This window comes from Pelobates fuscus, chromosome 12 (assembly GCF_036172605.1).
Source record: "Pelobates fuscus isolate aPelFus1 chromosome 12, aPelFus1.pri, whole genome shotgun sequence".
NCBI classification, from domain to species: domain Eukaryota; kingdom Metazoa; phylum Chordata; class Amphibia; order Anura; family Pelobatidae; genus Pelobates; species Pelobates fuscus.
The window spans coordinates 101,007,803-101,023,906 of record NC_086328.1 but is presented as its reverse complement, the minus strand read 5'-3'; the positions used below and the strand labels follow the sequence as shown (position 1 = coordinate 101,023,906).

At 39.8% G+C, this 16,104-nt stretch overlaps 1 protein-coding gene across 1 annotated transcript in view; it reads left to right on the top strand.

The window, feature by feature from the left end:
* Nucleotides 1–3,647: 3,647 nt before the first annotated feature.
* Nucleotides 3,648–16,104, top strand: part of NUCB2 (nucleobindin 2) — a 48,143-nt gene continuing 35,686 nt past the window's right edge. The window contains exons 1-2 of the mRNA XM_063437456.1: nucleotides 3,648–3,797; nucleotides 6,553–6,690. Of these exons, the coding sequence (XP_063293526.1) occupies nucleotides 3,768–3,797; nucleotides 6,553–6,690 (168 nt within the window). The 5' untranslated portion in view covers nucleotides 3,648–3,767. The remainder of the gene's footprint in view (nucleotides 3,798–6,552; nucleotides 6,691–16,104) is intronic.

Genomic DNA, 16,104 nt, shown 5'->3' with positions numbered 1-16,104 from the left:
GCTGCGGACTTTGTTGGCGCTATATAAATAACAACATAATAATAATAATAGGTTTTGTATATCTAGGGATAATAAAAAATATGATTAATAAATGTTAAAAATCATTTACAAATGGGGCATTATTACTTTGTCAAGAATTTCTTTGTGTATCTTATTTCTGTGCTCTTGATGTTGGTCATTGAATATCTTGTTCTCGCAACCATCTAAGATGGTTCTTCAGAAAACAGTAACAGTGCCTGTCCTCATCAGGTAGAACATAAGAATAGCTGAAAACACACTGAGGAGAAGGTTTCCCCCCGGGAGATTGGGCACTTTAACAACAGCATTTGGGGCTTATGGACTTCTATTGGACTGTGTATGGCCCTTGTTAAACTTAAACCCCATGGCGATTTTACTCTGTTCGTGGGATTTGAGCGCTGTTCGGATATATTGAGCGCTCAGATCCAAGCTATCTGGAGATATATTGAATGTATATATTCTGTGTAATATTTGCAACATTGTATATTTTTATGTCTTTTTGGTAACATGTGCTTAATGGAGTTTTGCCTCTATCCTCTGAGATAATTGGATTACTTCCCAAATATCTCCAGGACAGAGAGGAGGGATTGTGATGCATTGTGGGATTGGTTTACGTGTGTAAGCTTGTGATTGGTCTTTTTACCCTTTGTATCCCAGTCTTCCATCTGGTCCCCTAGGGGAGTGTCCACCAGGTGGAAGACCTGCATAAAAGCCGGGCAGGTAGCCCCAGTAAATCAGTTCTGCTTCACCCTCAATTTGGAGGTCCGTCTCTTATTGGGGGAATCTGCAACAAGGGATTGCTATGCTCTGCATATTCCCTTGCTATAACCATTTCTAAGCTCTTTTAAAAGCTTGTTCCTGCTTCGCTCTGACAGAAGCCTGCGGTGGTTGTGGTGTCTGCTAGAGTGCTAGGAGCATCCTTCAACGGAGGTACCCAGTCGGGGTGCCAGGCGATCCGTTACATGGCCCTGAATTTTCAGATTTTTCTGACAGAGGGTACACTTTTAAGCCCGCTGAAGACAGTGAACAGGACCTGGGGGATTCCTGGCCAGATCAAGAGCCGAGCTACGCAGAGTAAATTCCTTTCACCAAGAAGGATGTTAAAATTCTCTTCAAGACATATACAGCTTTGATTGTACATATAGATTTTGCAGGACGAACTTCATTCTGTTACAGGCCGAGTTAAGGCCATCAAAAACAATGTACAAGATCAGGGGAAGGCACCCTTTGCCAACTTCAGATAGGGATTATATATCCTATAACGTTCTAACAGCCATAATTCTGGCAAAGCATCAGGAGAGATGTAGTCCACAACATCAGGCGTGCCGAAAGTTGCATACCCCTGTAGAAGATATTCATTGTCATATGGCCACAACAGATGGAACTCCTAAGCAATAACTGACAACTCAGGCACCTCTATCTCTGAGAGCAGATATAGTCAATGATCGAAGCCAGAGAAAGAATATAAAGATTCACAGTGTAGATGACACACTGACCACCTGTGACAGAACGCCTGTACTCCAACAAAGTACCTCTGCCCAGTCTGCTTCATAGCCGCTTGCCAGCATCCTGGAACGATTCATATGATTTCTCATGACTTTATAAAGACACTTGCGGCTCTCAGATCTAGCTCTCTTTGATTTGTCCAAGGGCTAGAGAAATTGTCCTGGCAACCAACAGGTATCACAACTCTGTGGCTGGAATCCCTAAAAATCAACACCGGACACACAGTTTCAAAAAGAACTAACATCCACAGCTTGATTGTTACTTGGGACTAGCCTATATGCTTATTAAATATTGAATACTGTAACAGCTCAATTATAACACAATGACATCTTTATAAAGAGATGGGGAAGACTATATAACACAAAATATCTCTCCTGTTTGCAGAGTTAGCTATATGCAAATCTACCCGAATATGCAAATTAACAAGACTTTCTATTTAGGTAGTGCATATAGCTGTTACTACCAACAGAGGGCACTATACAGGCTCCATAGCCAAATCCACCTAGTTGGTAACACGCATCAGCAGGACAGGAGAGCACACAAAACAATTAGGGGCACTATGTAGTTGTTCTGGTGAGTATAATCATTCCCTGCAGGCATTTTCATGTAAACATTAACATTACCCCCTAGGGGCACCTCAAGTGGCCACTCCTTAGATGGCTACTCGAGGTGCTACTTAGGGCAGTACTGCACAGTGTGTAGAACTGCCGTTCCGTGTCTCCATGCACTGAATTTTCCTCACAGAGATGCAATTCAATGCATCTCTATAAAAAGGTGCTCAATGGCCAAGCTGGCTTTTGGCCCCACCCCATCCCCCCTCCTTGCCGATTTCAGTCAATCAAATGATTTCCCTATTTCCCTATTCCCTTGTTCCACTAGCAATACACTTCAATGAATATGGTTGCCTAGCATGACTTAAACTTGTATGAATTCCAAAAAGACACGCTTTTTGCTGGCAACTTTTTGAGCATCCAAACCACAACAGGCAATTCCTTCTCTATGGCCACGTAACTGACTTCACGATCCTGTAGCTTACGGCTGAAAAAAGCCACTGGATGCTCCACCTTGTCGTCCACTTGACAGGATTGCCACAATGCCATGGATAGAGGCATTTGTCTGCACAATGAGCCTCTTACTGTAGTCTGGGGTCAGCTAATACTGGGTGGGAAATTTAAATTTCCTTTAGTTTTCAAAAGGTGGACTCACACTCCGGGGTCCAGCTGACCAAGCGGGGCTCCTTTTTCTTTGTCAGGTGACCATTGGGGAAATGGTCAGGGACAAACTTCCTGTAGTACCACGTGGTCCCTAGGAAAGCTAGGACCTGCTTCTGGTCTGAGGCATGGACCACTGCCTGATAGCATCTACCTTATCAGCGCGATTACACTGATAATACTCCATTACCCTGATAGTACTCTATTAAACCGATAATACTCCATTACCCTGATAATACTCTATTACACCGATAATACTCCATTACCCTGATAATACTCTATTACACCGATAATACTCCATTACCCTGATAATACTCTATTACACCGATAATACTCCATTACCCTGATAATACTCTATTACACCGATAATACTCCATTACCCTGATAATACTCTATTACACCGATAATACTCCATTACCCTGATAATACTCCATTATTCTAATACTCTGATACAGTGATAATAGTCTATGAGGCTGATAATACTCCATTACCCTGATAATAATATTCTATTACACTGATAATACTCTGATAATACTCTAATACTCCTTTACACTAATAATACTTTATTAATACTCTGATAATACTGTATTACACTAATACTCTAACAATACCTCCATTACTCTAATACTTTAGTAATACTCTATTACACTAATAATACTTTATTAATACTCGGATAATACTCTAACAATACCTCAATTACTCTGATAATACCCCCGGCCCCCAATACAAACTGCGCCACTGCCTATAGCGCTTAAGGGCTTCAGCCAATCAAAGCTGTCCGCGAATTCTGCCGGACAGCCAATCAGCAAGATGCCGGCGGAGCTTGTTTCCATGGCAACGGGAACAGCACTAGTCAGTGGGCGTGGCCATGTTGTTTTGGTTCTGGGTGAGGCTAAGAAAAACTGCAAGACCTGTGATTGGCCACACCCACTTCATCCCTGGAGCCACGCCCACGTCATCCCTGGATCCCAGTGCACAGGACCGAGTGCCAGGCCAACCACCGGACACTGAGCACGGCACAGGCATCCCGCCATGACGTCACTGTGTGGGACCTCAGTCAGGGTGAGTGACATTCCCAGTATCCTCAGGCAGGGGCCCCTACCGGCTGCACTGCCACTCCCAGCATCCTCATGTAGGGGGTGCATTCTGACCTGCCTGTCACAGACATCTTGTAGGTTGTATAGAAGAACCCAATAAGATTGGCCATAAAGCATGTCTTTATTATACTGTACATGTACAGACACCCCCACTTAGCTCCATGTTATCAGTCTCTGCCAGCTCCTGTATATGTGTCTCCCATTGCTTTCTGGGAGTTGTAGTGTGCTGACAGCTGGAGATAAGAATAGCTCTGCCCTGCCAGCTGTATAGATAGAGCTCTGCCCTGCCAGCTGTATAGATAGAGCTCTGCCAGCTGTATAGAAGGAGCTCTGCCCTGCCAGCTGTATAGAAGGAGCTCTGCCCTGCCAGCTGTATAGAAGGAGCTCTGCCCTGCTAGCTGTATAGAAGGAGCTCTGCCCTGCTAGCTGTATAGAAGGAGCTCTGCCCTGCTAGCTGTATAGAAGGAGCTCTGCCCTGCTAGCTGTATAGATAGAGCTCTGCCCTGCCAGCTGTATAGATAGAGCTCTGCCAGCTGTATAGAAGGAGCTCTGCCCTGCCAGCTGTATAGAAGGAGCTCTGCCCTGCTAGCTGTATAGAAGGAGCTCTGCCCTGCTAGTAGTATAGAAGGAGCTCTGCCCTGCTAGCTGTATAGATAGAGCTCTGCCCTGCCAGCTGTATAGATAGAGCTCTGCCCTGCCAGCTGTATAGATAGAGCTCTGCCCTGCCAGCTGTATAGATAGAGCTCTGCCCTGCCAGCTGTATAGATAGAGCTCTGCCCTGCCAGATGTATAGACAGAGCTCTGCCCTGCCAGCTGTGTAGAAAAAGCTCTGCCCTGCCAGATGTATAGAGATAACTCTGCCCTGCCAGCTGTATATAGTGTAATGTATTGGTGATATGCACATCTTGAACATTTACCAATTTGTCTATCAGTCTGTGGAGGTGATCGTTAAACCCCTTACCCCAATTAATGGCACTATTTCCGCTTAAACTTGACCTATTCCTGATGACTAGCGGCGTCATGGCACACAGGTACCACAAACACTACACAGAACATGCCACCCTAACTCTTGCCTAATGAAGGCTTCTGATAACCATTTGTGACTTGTTACGTTAAAACAGGTGCTGTTATGGGGCAAATAAGAAGCAATCACCATTTAGTCACATGGTAGAATGTTTCAACATTTAGGACTTTGTCCCAGAATAGTACCTCTATCTGCCCAACAAGTAAAGCAAGTTTAGAGTGTGTGGATATGAGAAGGCCAGGGTGCTTCTGTTCTGCTGGGAAGGGGTTCAATATTTGGTAGGAGCCTTTAACCTCTTCCTTACTAGCCTTGGGATTTCTTCAACCTGTTGGATTGGTATTTTGTGTGTATGATGATGTATCTTGGTGGATGCAGAAATGAATTGGTTCCATTTACAGTGTAACCGTCTGAGTTCAGAGCTCCTCTGCCTTTCTGGTTTAATGTAATGAAACGTCACTTTATACAACCAGGCAACTGGTGGCTACTGTGGAATGATTAAATAGGACAGCAGTCTTTTCAATTATCCATGACGCAGGGAGAAACTCTGAATAGAAATTCAATATCCCTTTTCCTTGGCAATGAAAGGATTCAGATCATCTCAGATTTGTAAAAGGAGTTTGACCTTTTTCTAATCCCGAACTGTTTGTGCCATCTCAGATTACTGTGTCACCATTTCCCGTGCAATCTGTCATAGTGATTATGTTCCTTTTAGGATTACACAAGGCTGTGGTATCATTCATTTCTGATATCTTATTATGGATTAGGGTAGACTAAACCCACACAGGGTTATCTACTGTGGGGGGAGACACTTGCCGCCATTGGCTAATGAGTTAAACTTCTGGCAGCAAAGTGGTTAAATGGTTAAACTCTGAGCGGCACAACCTGTTCAAATCATGGTGCTTGGAGTGTCCTTTTAATTTTTTCTAGACATAAAATTCCCTAAATCTTTATCATTAGTATTAAAGGAATACTCTGCTCTCTACTAGTTGAACGCTTCTCATAATGTCGCAATGCCCCAATAATGAATTATCTGAATTCAGAGTCATCATGCTGGGTGTAACAATGCCATACGTGAAGCCCTTCGATATTTCGAATGGTTGTCAGACTGACAACCACTGTATTCTCTTATAGTGTCAACATTTCTAGGGTCTCTGCACCAAAACCACTATACTTATTGTTGGTGATTTGGGTGCAGAGTCATTAAAGGGACACAATAAGGGACACTTAGTCATAGGAAAATTACATCAAATGGAATAACTGTTGCTGAATGTGTGTGCATGGGTACTCTTTTAATAGTGTATTTTTTATGTATACATAAACAAGTACAAATTTAGCAATGTGAATTAAACAATAAAACGTCAGGTGTATATGTACGATCACTGTATAACCTTGTCTTTACACAACATACAGGGACGTGATTCTCCTTTAGGTGCTAAGTGCGTTTTTTCATTAAACCTATATTATTTCTTAGCGGTTCTCTTCAGCATGAACAACCTGTTTGAAAATGGTGCCGCATTTTGACTTTATCCATGTTTCTCAATGTTGTGACTATATGTAACGAGAAATTCCAAAGCAAATTGCTAGAATTGGAGCAGTCGCCATGGAAACCAATAGAATGTTCTCCCCAACTGCTCCACTTCTATATCTATTGATCTATATATTCCCTAACGTTCACTTTGTGGATATTTCCCTTTAGGCACAACGGAGGAAGGTTATATTTCTGAACGCCTGCATTCTACTAATAAGTACGCTGATGACTGTACAATCTGTACCAATAGACAAGAGCAAGGTGGCAGAGGAAAGCCCCACAGGTGGACAGCCTGCTCAGTCTTCAGTAGGTATCATTACATTTACACTGGGTGATAGAACTCAACATCGTATGTTATTTGTTTGATGCTTGTAACCCAATAAAAGAAACGTTTTTAGTAGGACTACATGGGGAAAAAAAAAAAAATTATGCCGTGATCAGACACTTTTCTCCTCCCCCCCCCTTGTGTTTTTTTTCTTTTTCTTTTTATAACCTTCTCTTAACTCTACTCCTTAGTCTCTAACCCCTTTTTCCACTTTTATCACACTGTGCCAACTCAAAGAATATTTCATCTGTTTATACCTCTGACCATGCGGTATGGCTTTACACTGTGGGAACGCACTTCACTGTTTATAGCCCTGGCTAATTTTGTTTTCTGACCCTCTACCTTCCTTCATTGTGCATGTTAGTATGTGCAAACCCATGAAGTTATTGCACATCATTAAACAGGAACCAACCTGAAACTGTATTTTCATCTTGTTAAACCTGTTTCCTCATAGACCTACAGGCAGGCCTGCAACTATGAGAAATTAATCATTTTAGTCTACCTTTACTTTTGTAAATATAATTTATTGATCTGCTTAACCATTAAATTGTTCTGTTTATTGAGTTTTTTTTACTTTCTGGATAGTTTTTCTGTATTATTTACATAAAATTACAAACTGATTTACAAACTAAAATATTCTTAAATGATTTTGGACATATACTTCATTTTGCCCAATAGCCCACTATCTAGTGATGGCTTAACTTAGCAGTGGAATATCATGGGCATTGTATGGTTAGTCGTCACTGCCCAAGGCTTTTGCGATGCCACAGAGTGTTTTAGAAGTACTCTTGAATATCCTTTCACCCTATAGGAACATTTACTAAAATTGGGAAGATTAGTCTGTTTAACCATGAATTCTCTAAACTCTGTGTGGTGATCATACATTGCTTTCTCTTCTATTTCATATAGAAGTCTCCTGCTTTTCAGTATCTTAATGATATCATACAAAATCAGGGGGCAAGCAGCAGTCTGCTCCCGTGGGCAATACTGGATCGTGAGTACCGGCCACAAACGGTACTCTAGATTGTAAGCTCTCTTGATCAGGGCACTCATTGTCTTATGTTACTTTTAACACTTGCAGAGTTATTGGCTAAAGTGAATTTCAATTTTAAGGCTTTTCTGTTACCAAAAATAAACCTCATCTAACCTGCTTCTATATGTGACTGAATCTTATTTTATATTTTCCCTGCGTGCTCGAGTTTCCATAAAATACATAAAGAAATGTAGTGACTACTACTACTTGTAAGGCTGTCATATTAACAAAACTTGGCAACGGACGGAGCTTAAAGCAAGGTTCTGTTTCAATTACCAATCATATTTACCCACAATCAAGTAAATCAGTAAATCAATCCAACACAGGGGAATCTGCAGGCATCATGTGCAGAAAGAACAAACGATAATAAATGTAAAGGGAAGTGGCAGTGGGCAGAGTGTAATCATTGAAGCGGCACTCTCACTCCGAACTTACCTTTCTTCTATTGTTTCCTCTTCTCTTCCTCTCTCTCAGTCTGTTCTTCTTCTTTTCATAACTTTTGATCTAGTTTTCTTTAAAATCCAACCATTCTGCTGACATTCAGATCCAGATGCTAAATATCTGGACTTAAACCATTGGCAGTGAGTGGGTTAACTAATGTGGCACGTGTTCTGCTCCTGCCAGCCACTGTGTCTTTTTTTAATTATTATTCTAAAAGTGCTAATTACAGTCGAATTCAGCAATTTTCTAAGTGAAAACTATTACATCTCTCTGCCTGTCAGTCAGACACCAGTGTTAATTTTGGCGTCAGATTTCAATTTAGTTTTAGTCATAGCCTTTTGACTAAAAAGACATTTTAGTTTTAGTCATATTTTAGTCACCTGATTTTTATTTTTTATTTTTGTATTAGTCTAGTTTTAGTTGACTAAATCTACAGTAGATTTTTGTCGACACGACTACAATATAATGGGTTTAGTTAAAGTCGCTATCTGTTTTTTTTTACCCTTCCCCAGCCCATCTGTGTCTCTTTGTGTCCTCCCAGCCTCTCTAGGTGTTTCTCTTCCCAAGCCCTGATCTGTCTCTTTTGCCCCTTCCACAGCCCCGCTGTGCACTGTTACATTTTGGCAGTAAATGCCATTTTAGATTTAGTCGTATTTTAGTCATCTGAATAGTTTTAGTTCTAGTTTAGTTTTAGTCGACTAAATCTAAAATATATTTTAGTTGACTAAAATTATTAGTCAACAAAATTAACACAGAGAACCGGTCCTGTTATGTCTGTTGGGAAAGAAGGGGGTGTGTGCAGTAGCGCAGATTCTAGATATGTGGCTACTGCAAGCCAAACTTTCATTACCCCCAAAGAAATACAGTAAAACAGACTATATGTTTATATGTTTATTTTCTTTGTAGTTATACCATTAACCCCTTAAGGACACATGACATGTGTACCATGTCATGATTCCCTTTTATTCCAGAAGTTTGGTCGTTAAGGACGGCGGGCGTTCTATGCCGTCCTTAAGGAACCGGCTCTAAATGCCGGAGGGCGGCATAAAATGCCCAAACCGTCCTTTCTACTTCTACTTTATGTCGCGGTATGGGGACTCATCTGGGAGCCCAGGGAGTCCCCCTCCGTCCTCTTCGGCCCCCATGGGCCATGTGATCGTGAGGTCCTTGTGAGGACCTCGCAATCACATGGACAGCATAGCCGTCCAAGGCATTGCTAGCAGGGGGAGTGCCTGGAATGACAGACCCCCTGCTGTCTGGAAAAAAATAATAATTCAAGTTTAAAACAGTGTAAAATAACATTATATATACATATATCATATATATACTTATTATATATATATATATATATATATGATTTAAGTAGATATATACACACATACACATATATACACATACACTGTCTACGTGTATTTTAATATTATATATATATATATATATATATATATATTAATATCAAAATACACGTACAATGATATGGATTAAATATATGTATAATTTTCATTTTATATATATATATATATATATATATATTATAAATAAATCTGTAAAAATATGTGTAAATTCGTTCTAACTGTATTTTAAAATTAATGAATATATATATATATATATATAGATCAAAATACATGTAGAACGAAATAATACAGGGAGTGCAGAATTATTAGGCAAATGAGTATTTTGACCACATCATCCTCTTTATGCATGTTGTGTTACTCCAAGCTGTATAGGCTCGAAAGCCTACTACCAATTAAGCATATTAGGTGATGTGCATCTCTGTAATGAGAAGGGGTGCATAATTATTAGGCAACTTCCTTTCCTTTGGCAAAATGGGTCAAAAGAAGGACTTGACAGGCTCAGTAAAGTCAAAAATAGTGAGATATCTTGCAGAGGGATGCAGCACTCTTAAAATTGCAAAGCTTCTGAAGCGTGATCATCGAACAATCAAGCGTTTCATTCAAAATAGTCAACAGGGTCGCAAGAAGCGTGTGGAAAAACCAAGGCAAAATAACTGCCCATGAACTGAGAAAAGTCAAGCGTGCAGCTGCCAAGATGCCACTTGCCACCAGTTTGGCCATATTTCAGAGCTGCAACATCACTGGAGTGCCCAAAAGCACAAGGTGTGCAATACTCAGAGACATGGCCAAGGTAAGAAAGGCTGAAAGACGACCACCACTGAACAAGACACACAAGCTGAAACGTCAAGACTGGGCCAAGAAATATCTCAAGACTGATTTTTCTAAGGTTTTATGGACTGATGAAATGAGAGTGAGTCTTGATGGGCCAGATGGATGGGCCCGTGGCTTGATTGGTAAAGGGCAGAGAGCTCCTATCCAACTCAGACGCCAGCAAGGTGGAGGTGGAGTACTGGTATGGGCTGGTATCATCAAAGATGAGCTTGTGGGGCCTTTTCGGGTTGAGGATGGAGTCAAGCTCAACTCCCAGTCCTACTGCCAGTTTCTGGAAGACACCTTCTTCAAGCAGTGGTACAGGAAGAAGTCTGCATCCTTCAAGAAAAACATGATTTTCATGCAGGACAATGCTCCATCACACGCGTCCAAGTACTCCACAGCGTGGCTGGCAAGAAAGGGTATAAAAGAAGAAAATCTAATGACATGGCCTCCTTGTTCACCTGATCTGAACCCCATTGAGAACATGTGGTCCATCATCAAATGTGAGATTTACAAGGAGGGAAAACAGTACACCTCTCTGAACAGTGTCTGGGAGGCTGTGGTTGCTTCTGCACGCAATGTTGATGGTGAACAGATCAAAACACTGACAGAATCCATGGATGGCAGGCTTTTGAGTGTCCTTGCAAAGAAAGGTGGCTATATTGGTCACTGATTTGTTTTTGTTTTGTTTTTGAATGTCAGAAATGTATATTTGTGAATGTTGAGATGTTATATTGGTTTCACTGGTAAAAATAAATAATTGAAATGGGTATATATTTGTTTTTTGTTAAGTTGCCTAATAATTATGCACAGTAATAGTCACCTGCACACACAGATATCCCCCTAAAATAGCTAAAACTAAAAACAAACTAAAAACTACTTCCAAAAATATTCAGCTTTGATATTAATGAGTTTTTGGGGTTCATTGAGAACATGGTTGTTGTTCAATAATAAAATTAATCCTCAAAAATACAACTTGCCTAATAATTCTGCACTCCCTGTATATATCTATATACATAAGTATATACTTGTATATCACTATAACTATATATATATTTATATATACACACATATATATAATTTCTACGTATATATTTATGTAATAATTTTACATAATTAGGTAATTTTATTAATTACAATTAGCAGGACCAGCCTGACAGCCCAGGCCCATGTACACCATAAAACCTGTACATGGGGGGTACTGTTTTACTTGGAAGACTTCTCTGAACACAAATATTAGTGTTCCAAAACAGTAACATGTTTTACAACGACGATATTGTCAGTGAAAGTGAAATTTTTCACACCCAAATGGCACTTACATGGACAATATAATTGTTGTGATACGGTTTACGGTTTTGAAACACTAATATTGTGTTCAGCGAAGTCTCCCGAGTATAACAGTACCCCTCATGTACAGGTTTTATGGTGTTTTCAAAAGGTAGAGAGTCAAATATAAGGCTTGCGAAAAATTTTACATGCTATATTTGACCCTGTAACTTCCCAAAACACCATAAAACCTGTACATAGGGGATACTGTTTTACATGTGAGACATCACTGAATACAAATGTGTGTATTTTATTGCAGTAAAATTAAACATTATTATGACATTCACAGTTAGAATGTCACGTAGAACTAAACCTTTTTTTTTTAAATTCTTATTTTCTCCAATTTTTTTATATTTTATTCATATTAAGTTATGTTTTATACCTAAATATTTGATGTTAAATGAAAGCCCTGTTTTCCCTGAATAAAATGATATATAATAAGTATGGGTGCACATAATATGAAAGAGGTGAATTACGCCTGAACAGACACAGAGCGCAAATTCAAGTTTTTGTTTACGTTTTGATCACAACGTGTACATTTGGCTCAGTCCTTAAGGGGTTAAATGCTCCCCTCCTCCCCCCTTTAAAAATACTAGTAACTGGGCAGCTATGACAATTCTTATATGCAACCCTTGTAAAAAAAAAAAAAAAAAAAAAGACCATCGTCCCTGAATTAGAAAATGTGATCTGATAAATTAAAGCAAAATGTATTTTTCCATGAACGTTCCCACTTTTTTTTTTTCTCTATGCAGACAAATCTTGAGATTGACCAGCAGAGCACATCCAGGCGACCAATTATAACCCACTAAAAGCCTCTTCTCTAAATGTTCCATCCATTAGCTTTGTTTCCTATCAGAAATTATCCACTTCAAGTCACATTACTGCATTCTTGTGACCAGTTTCAATAGAAATGATTTGGTTGTAGCCTTGTCTACATGAATGAAACATAGAAACATAGAATGTGACGGCAGATAAGAACCATTCGGCCCATCTAGTCTGCCCAGTTTTCTAAATACTTTCATTAGTCCCTGGCCTTATCTTATAGTTAGGATAGCCTTATGCCTATCCCACGCATGCTTAAACTCCTTTACTGTGTTAACCTCTACCACTTCAGCTGGAAGGCTATTCCATGCATCCACTACCCTCTCAGTAAAGTAATACTTCCTGATATTATTTTTAAACCTTTGTCCCTCTAATTTAAGACTATGTCCTCTTGTTGTGGTAGTTTTTCTTCTTTTAAATATAGTCTCCTCCTTTACTGTGTTGATTCCCTTTATGTATTTAAATGTTTCTATCATATCCCCCCTGTCTCGTCTTTCCTCCATGCTATACATGTTAAGATCCTTTAACCTTTCCTGGTAAGTTTTATCCTGCAATCCATGAACCAGTTTAGTAGCCCTTCTTTGAACTCTCTCTAAGGTATCAATATCCTTCTGAAGATAGGGTCTCCAGTACTGTGTACAGTACTCCAAGTGAGGTCTCACCAGTGTTCTGTACAATGGCATGAGCACTTCCCTCTTTCTACTGCTAATACCTCTCCCTATACAACCAAGCATTCTGCTAGCATTTCCTGCTGCTCTATTACATTGTCTGCCTACCTTTAAGTCATCAGAAATAATCACCCCTAAATCCCTTTCCTCAGATGTTGAGGTTAGGACTCTATCAAATATTCTGTACTCTGCCCTTGGGTTTTTACGTCCAAGATGCATTATCTTGCACTTATCCACATTAAATGTCAGTTGCCACAACTCTGACCATTTTTCTAGTCTACCTAAATCATTTTCCATTTGGCTTATCCCTCCTGGAACATCAACCCTGTTACATATCTTAGTATCATCCGCAAAAAGACACACCTTACCATCAAGACCTTCTGCAATATCACTAATAAAAATATTAAAGAGAATGGGTCCAAGTACAGATCCCTGAGGTACCCCACTGGTGACAAGCCCAAGCTTTGAATATACTCCATTGACTACAACCCTCTGTTTCCTGTCACTCAGCCACTGCCTTACCCATTCAACAATATTGGAATCCAAACTCAAAGATTGTAGTTTGTTGATAAGCCTTCTATGTGCAACAGTGTCAAAAGCCTTACTGAAATCGAGGTAAGCAATGTCTACTGCACCACCCTGATCTATAATTTTAGTTACCCAATCAAAAAAATCAATAAGATTAGTTTGGCATGATCTCCCTGAAGTAAACCCATGTTGTCTCTGATCTTGAAATCCGTGTGTTTTTAGATGTTCAACAATCCTATCCTTTAACATCGTTTCCATCACTTTCCCCACTACTGAAGTTAGGCTTACTGGCCTATAGTTGCCCGACTCCTCCCTATTACCTTTCTTGTGAATGGGCACAACATTCGCTAACTTCCAATCTTCTGGGACTACTCCTGTTATCAATGATTGGTTAAATAAATCTGTTAATGGTTTTGCTAGTACACCACTAAGCTCTTTTAATAGCTTTGGGTGTATTCCATCAGGTCCCATTGACTTATTTGTCTTTACTTTTGACAGTTGAAATAGAACCTCTTCCTCTGTAAACTCACGTGTAATAAATGACTCATTTATCCTTTTTCTTAACTGAGGTCCCTTTCCTTCATTTTCATCTGTAAATACCGAACAAAAATATTCATTGAGGCAGTCAGCTAGACCTTTATCCTCATCTACATACCTTCCTTCTTTTGTTTTTAATCTAACTAATCCTTGTTTTACTTTTCTTTTCTCATTTATGTATCTAAAAAAGGTTTTGTCCCCCTTTTTTTACTGACTGTGCTATTTTCTCTTCTGTGTGTGATTTGGAAGCTCTTATAACTTGCTTAGCCTCTTTCTGCCTAATCTTATAGGTCATTCTGTCTTCCTCACTCTGGGTTTTTTTATAATTACTAAATGCTAACTTTTTGTTTTTTACTATCTTGGCTACATCTGTGGAGTACCACAGTGGTTTCTTGAATTTTTTGCTTTTACTGACAAGCCTAATGCAATTTTCTGTTGCCTTCAGTAGTGCAACTTTTAAATAATCCCATTTCTTTTGGACTCCATTTAAATTGTTCCAGTCTGATAATGACTCCTTTACACATATTCTAATTTTGGAAAAGTCTGTTTTTCTAAAGTCTAAAACTTTTGTTTTTGTGTGGTGTGACTCAGTCACTGTTCTTATATTAAACCACACTGACTGATGATCACTGGATCCTAAACTTTCACCTACAGTAATATCTGATACCAAATCTCCATTTGTTAACACTAAATCTAGTATGGCCTCTTTACGAGTTGGCTCCTCAACGACTTGTTTTAGAGACAATCCCAGTAGGGAGTTTAGAATATGTGTGCTCCTGGCACAAGTAGCTATTTTTGTTTTCCAATTTATATCAGGAAGATTAAAGTCACCCATGATGATAACTTCCCCCTTCATTGTCATTTTAGCTATTTCTTCAACTAGTAGATTATCTAACTCTTCAATTTGTCCTGGGGGCCTATAAATCACACCTACACGAGTTACTGTGTGATTACCAAATTCTAACGTAACCCAAACTGACTCTATGTTCGCCTCACTAACCTTTATTAGACTAGATTTTATGCTATTCTTTACATACAGGGCCACCCCTCCCCCTTTCTTGCCTTCCCTGTCTTTTCTATATAAAGAGTACCCTGGTATTGCTATGTCCCAGTCATTTTTCTCATTATACCATGTCTCAGTAACAGTGACTAAATCTACACTATCAGTTGCCATTATTGCCACAAGTTCATGGATCTTATTCCCTAAACTGCGAGCATTTGTAGACATGACTCTAAGCTTATCATTTTTTAACACACTTGCTACAGGCACCTTCTGTCCTTGTTTTGGGGGACAATTGGATTGATGTTTTATCACCCTTTTGCCCCCCCCTCCTAGTTTAAATACATCCTAGCAAAACCTCTGAACTGCTCACTGAGAACATTTGTTCCCTTTTGAGAAAGATGCAAACCATCTTTTTTGTACAGTTTATTTCCATTCCAAACAGAGCTACCATGAGCAATAAAGCCAAATCCTTGCTCCCGACACCATTCACCAAGCCACAAGTTAAAGTCCCTAATACGCATCCGCCTGTCATTCTGAGTGTTATGCACAGGCAGAACTTCAGAGAATGACAATGTGGAAGCAATCTGCCGTATATCATTGGCAAAAACACTAAAAACTTCCTTAACCTCTGAAACCTCATTGCAAGCCAAGTCATTTGTCCCTAAATGGACAAGTACATCCAATTCCCCTTCCTGCTTTGCTTGCTTAACAATATTACCGATACGTCTCCTGTCTCTGTGAGCAGTAGCTCCGGGAAGACACCTCACAAGACCACCATTGTCCATCTCCACACCTCTTATGATGGAATCCCCCACCAACAACTGCTTTCTATTAGGCCTCACCAAGCCTCTCTGCACAACACCACTAGC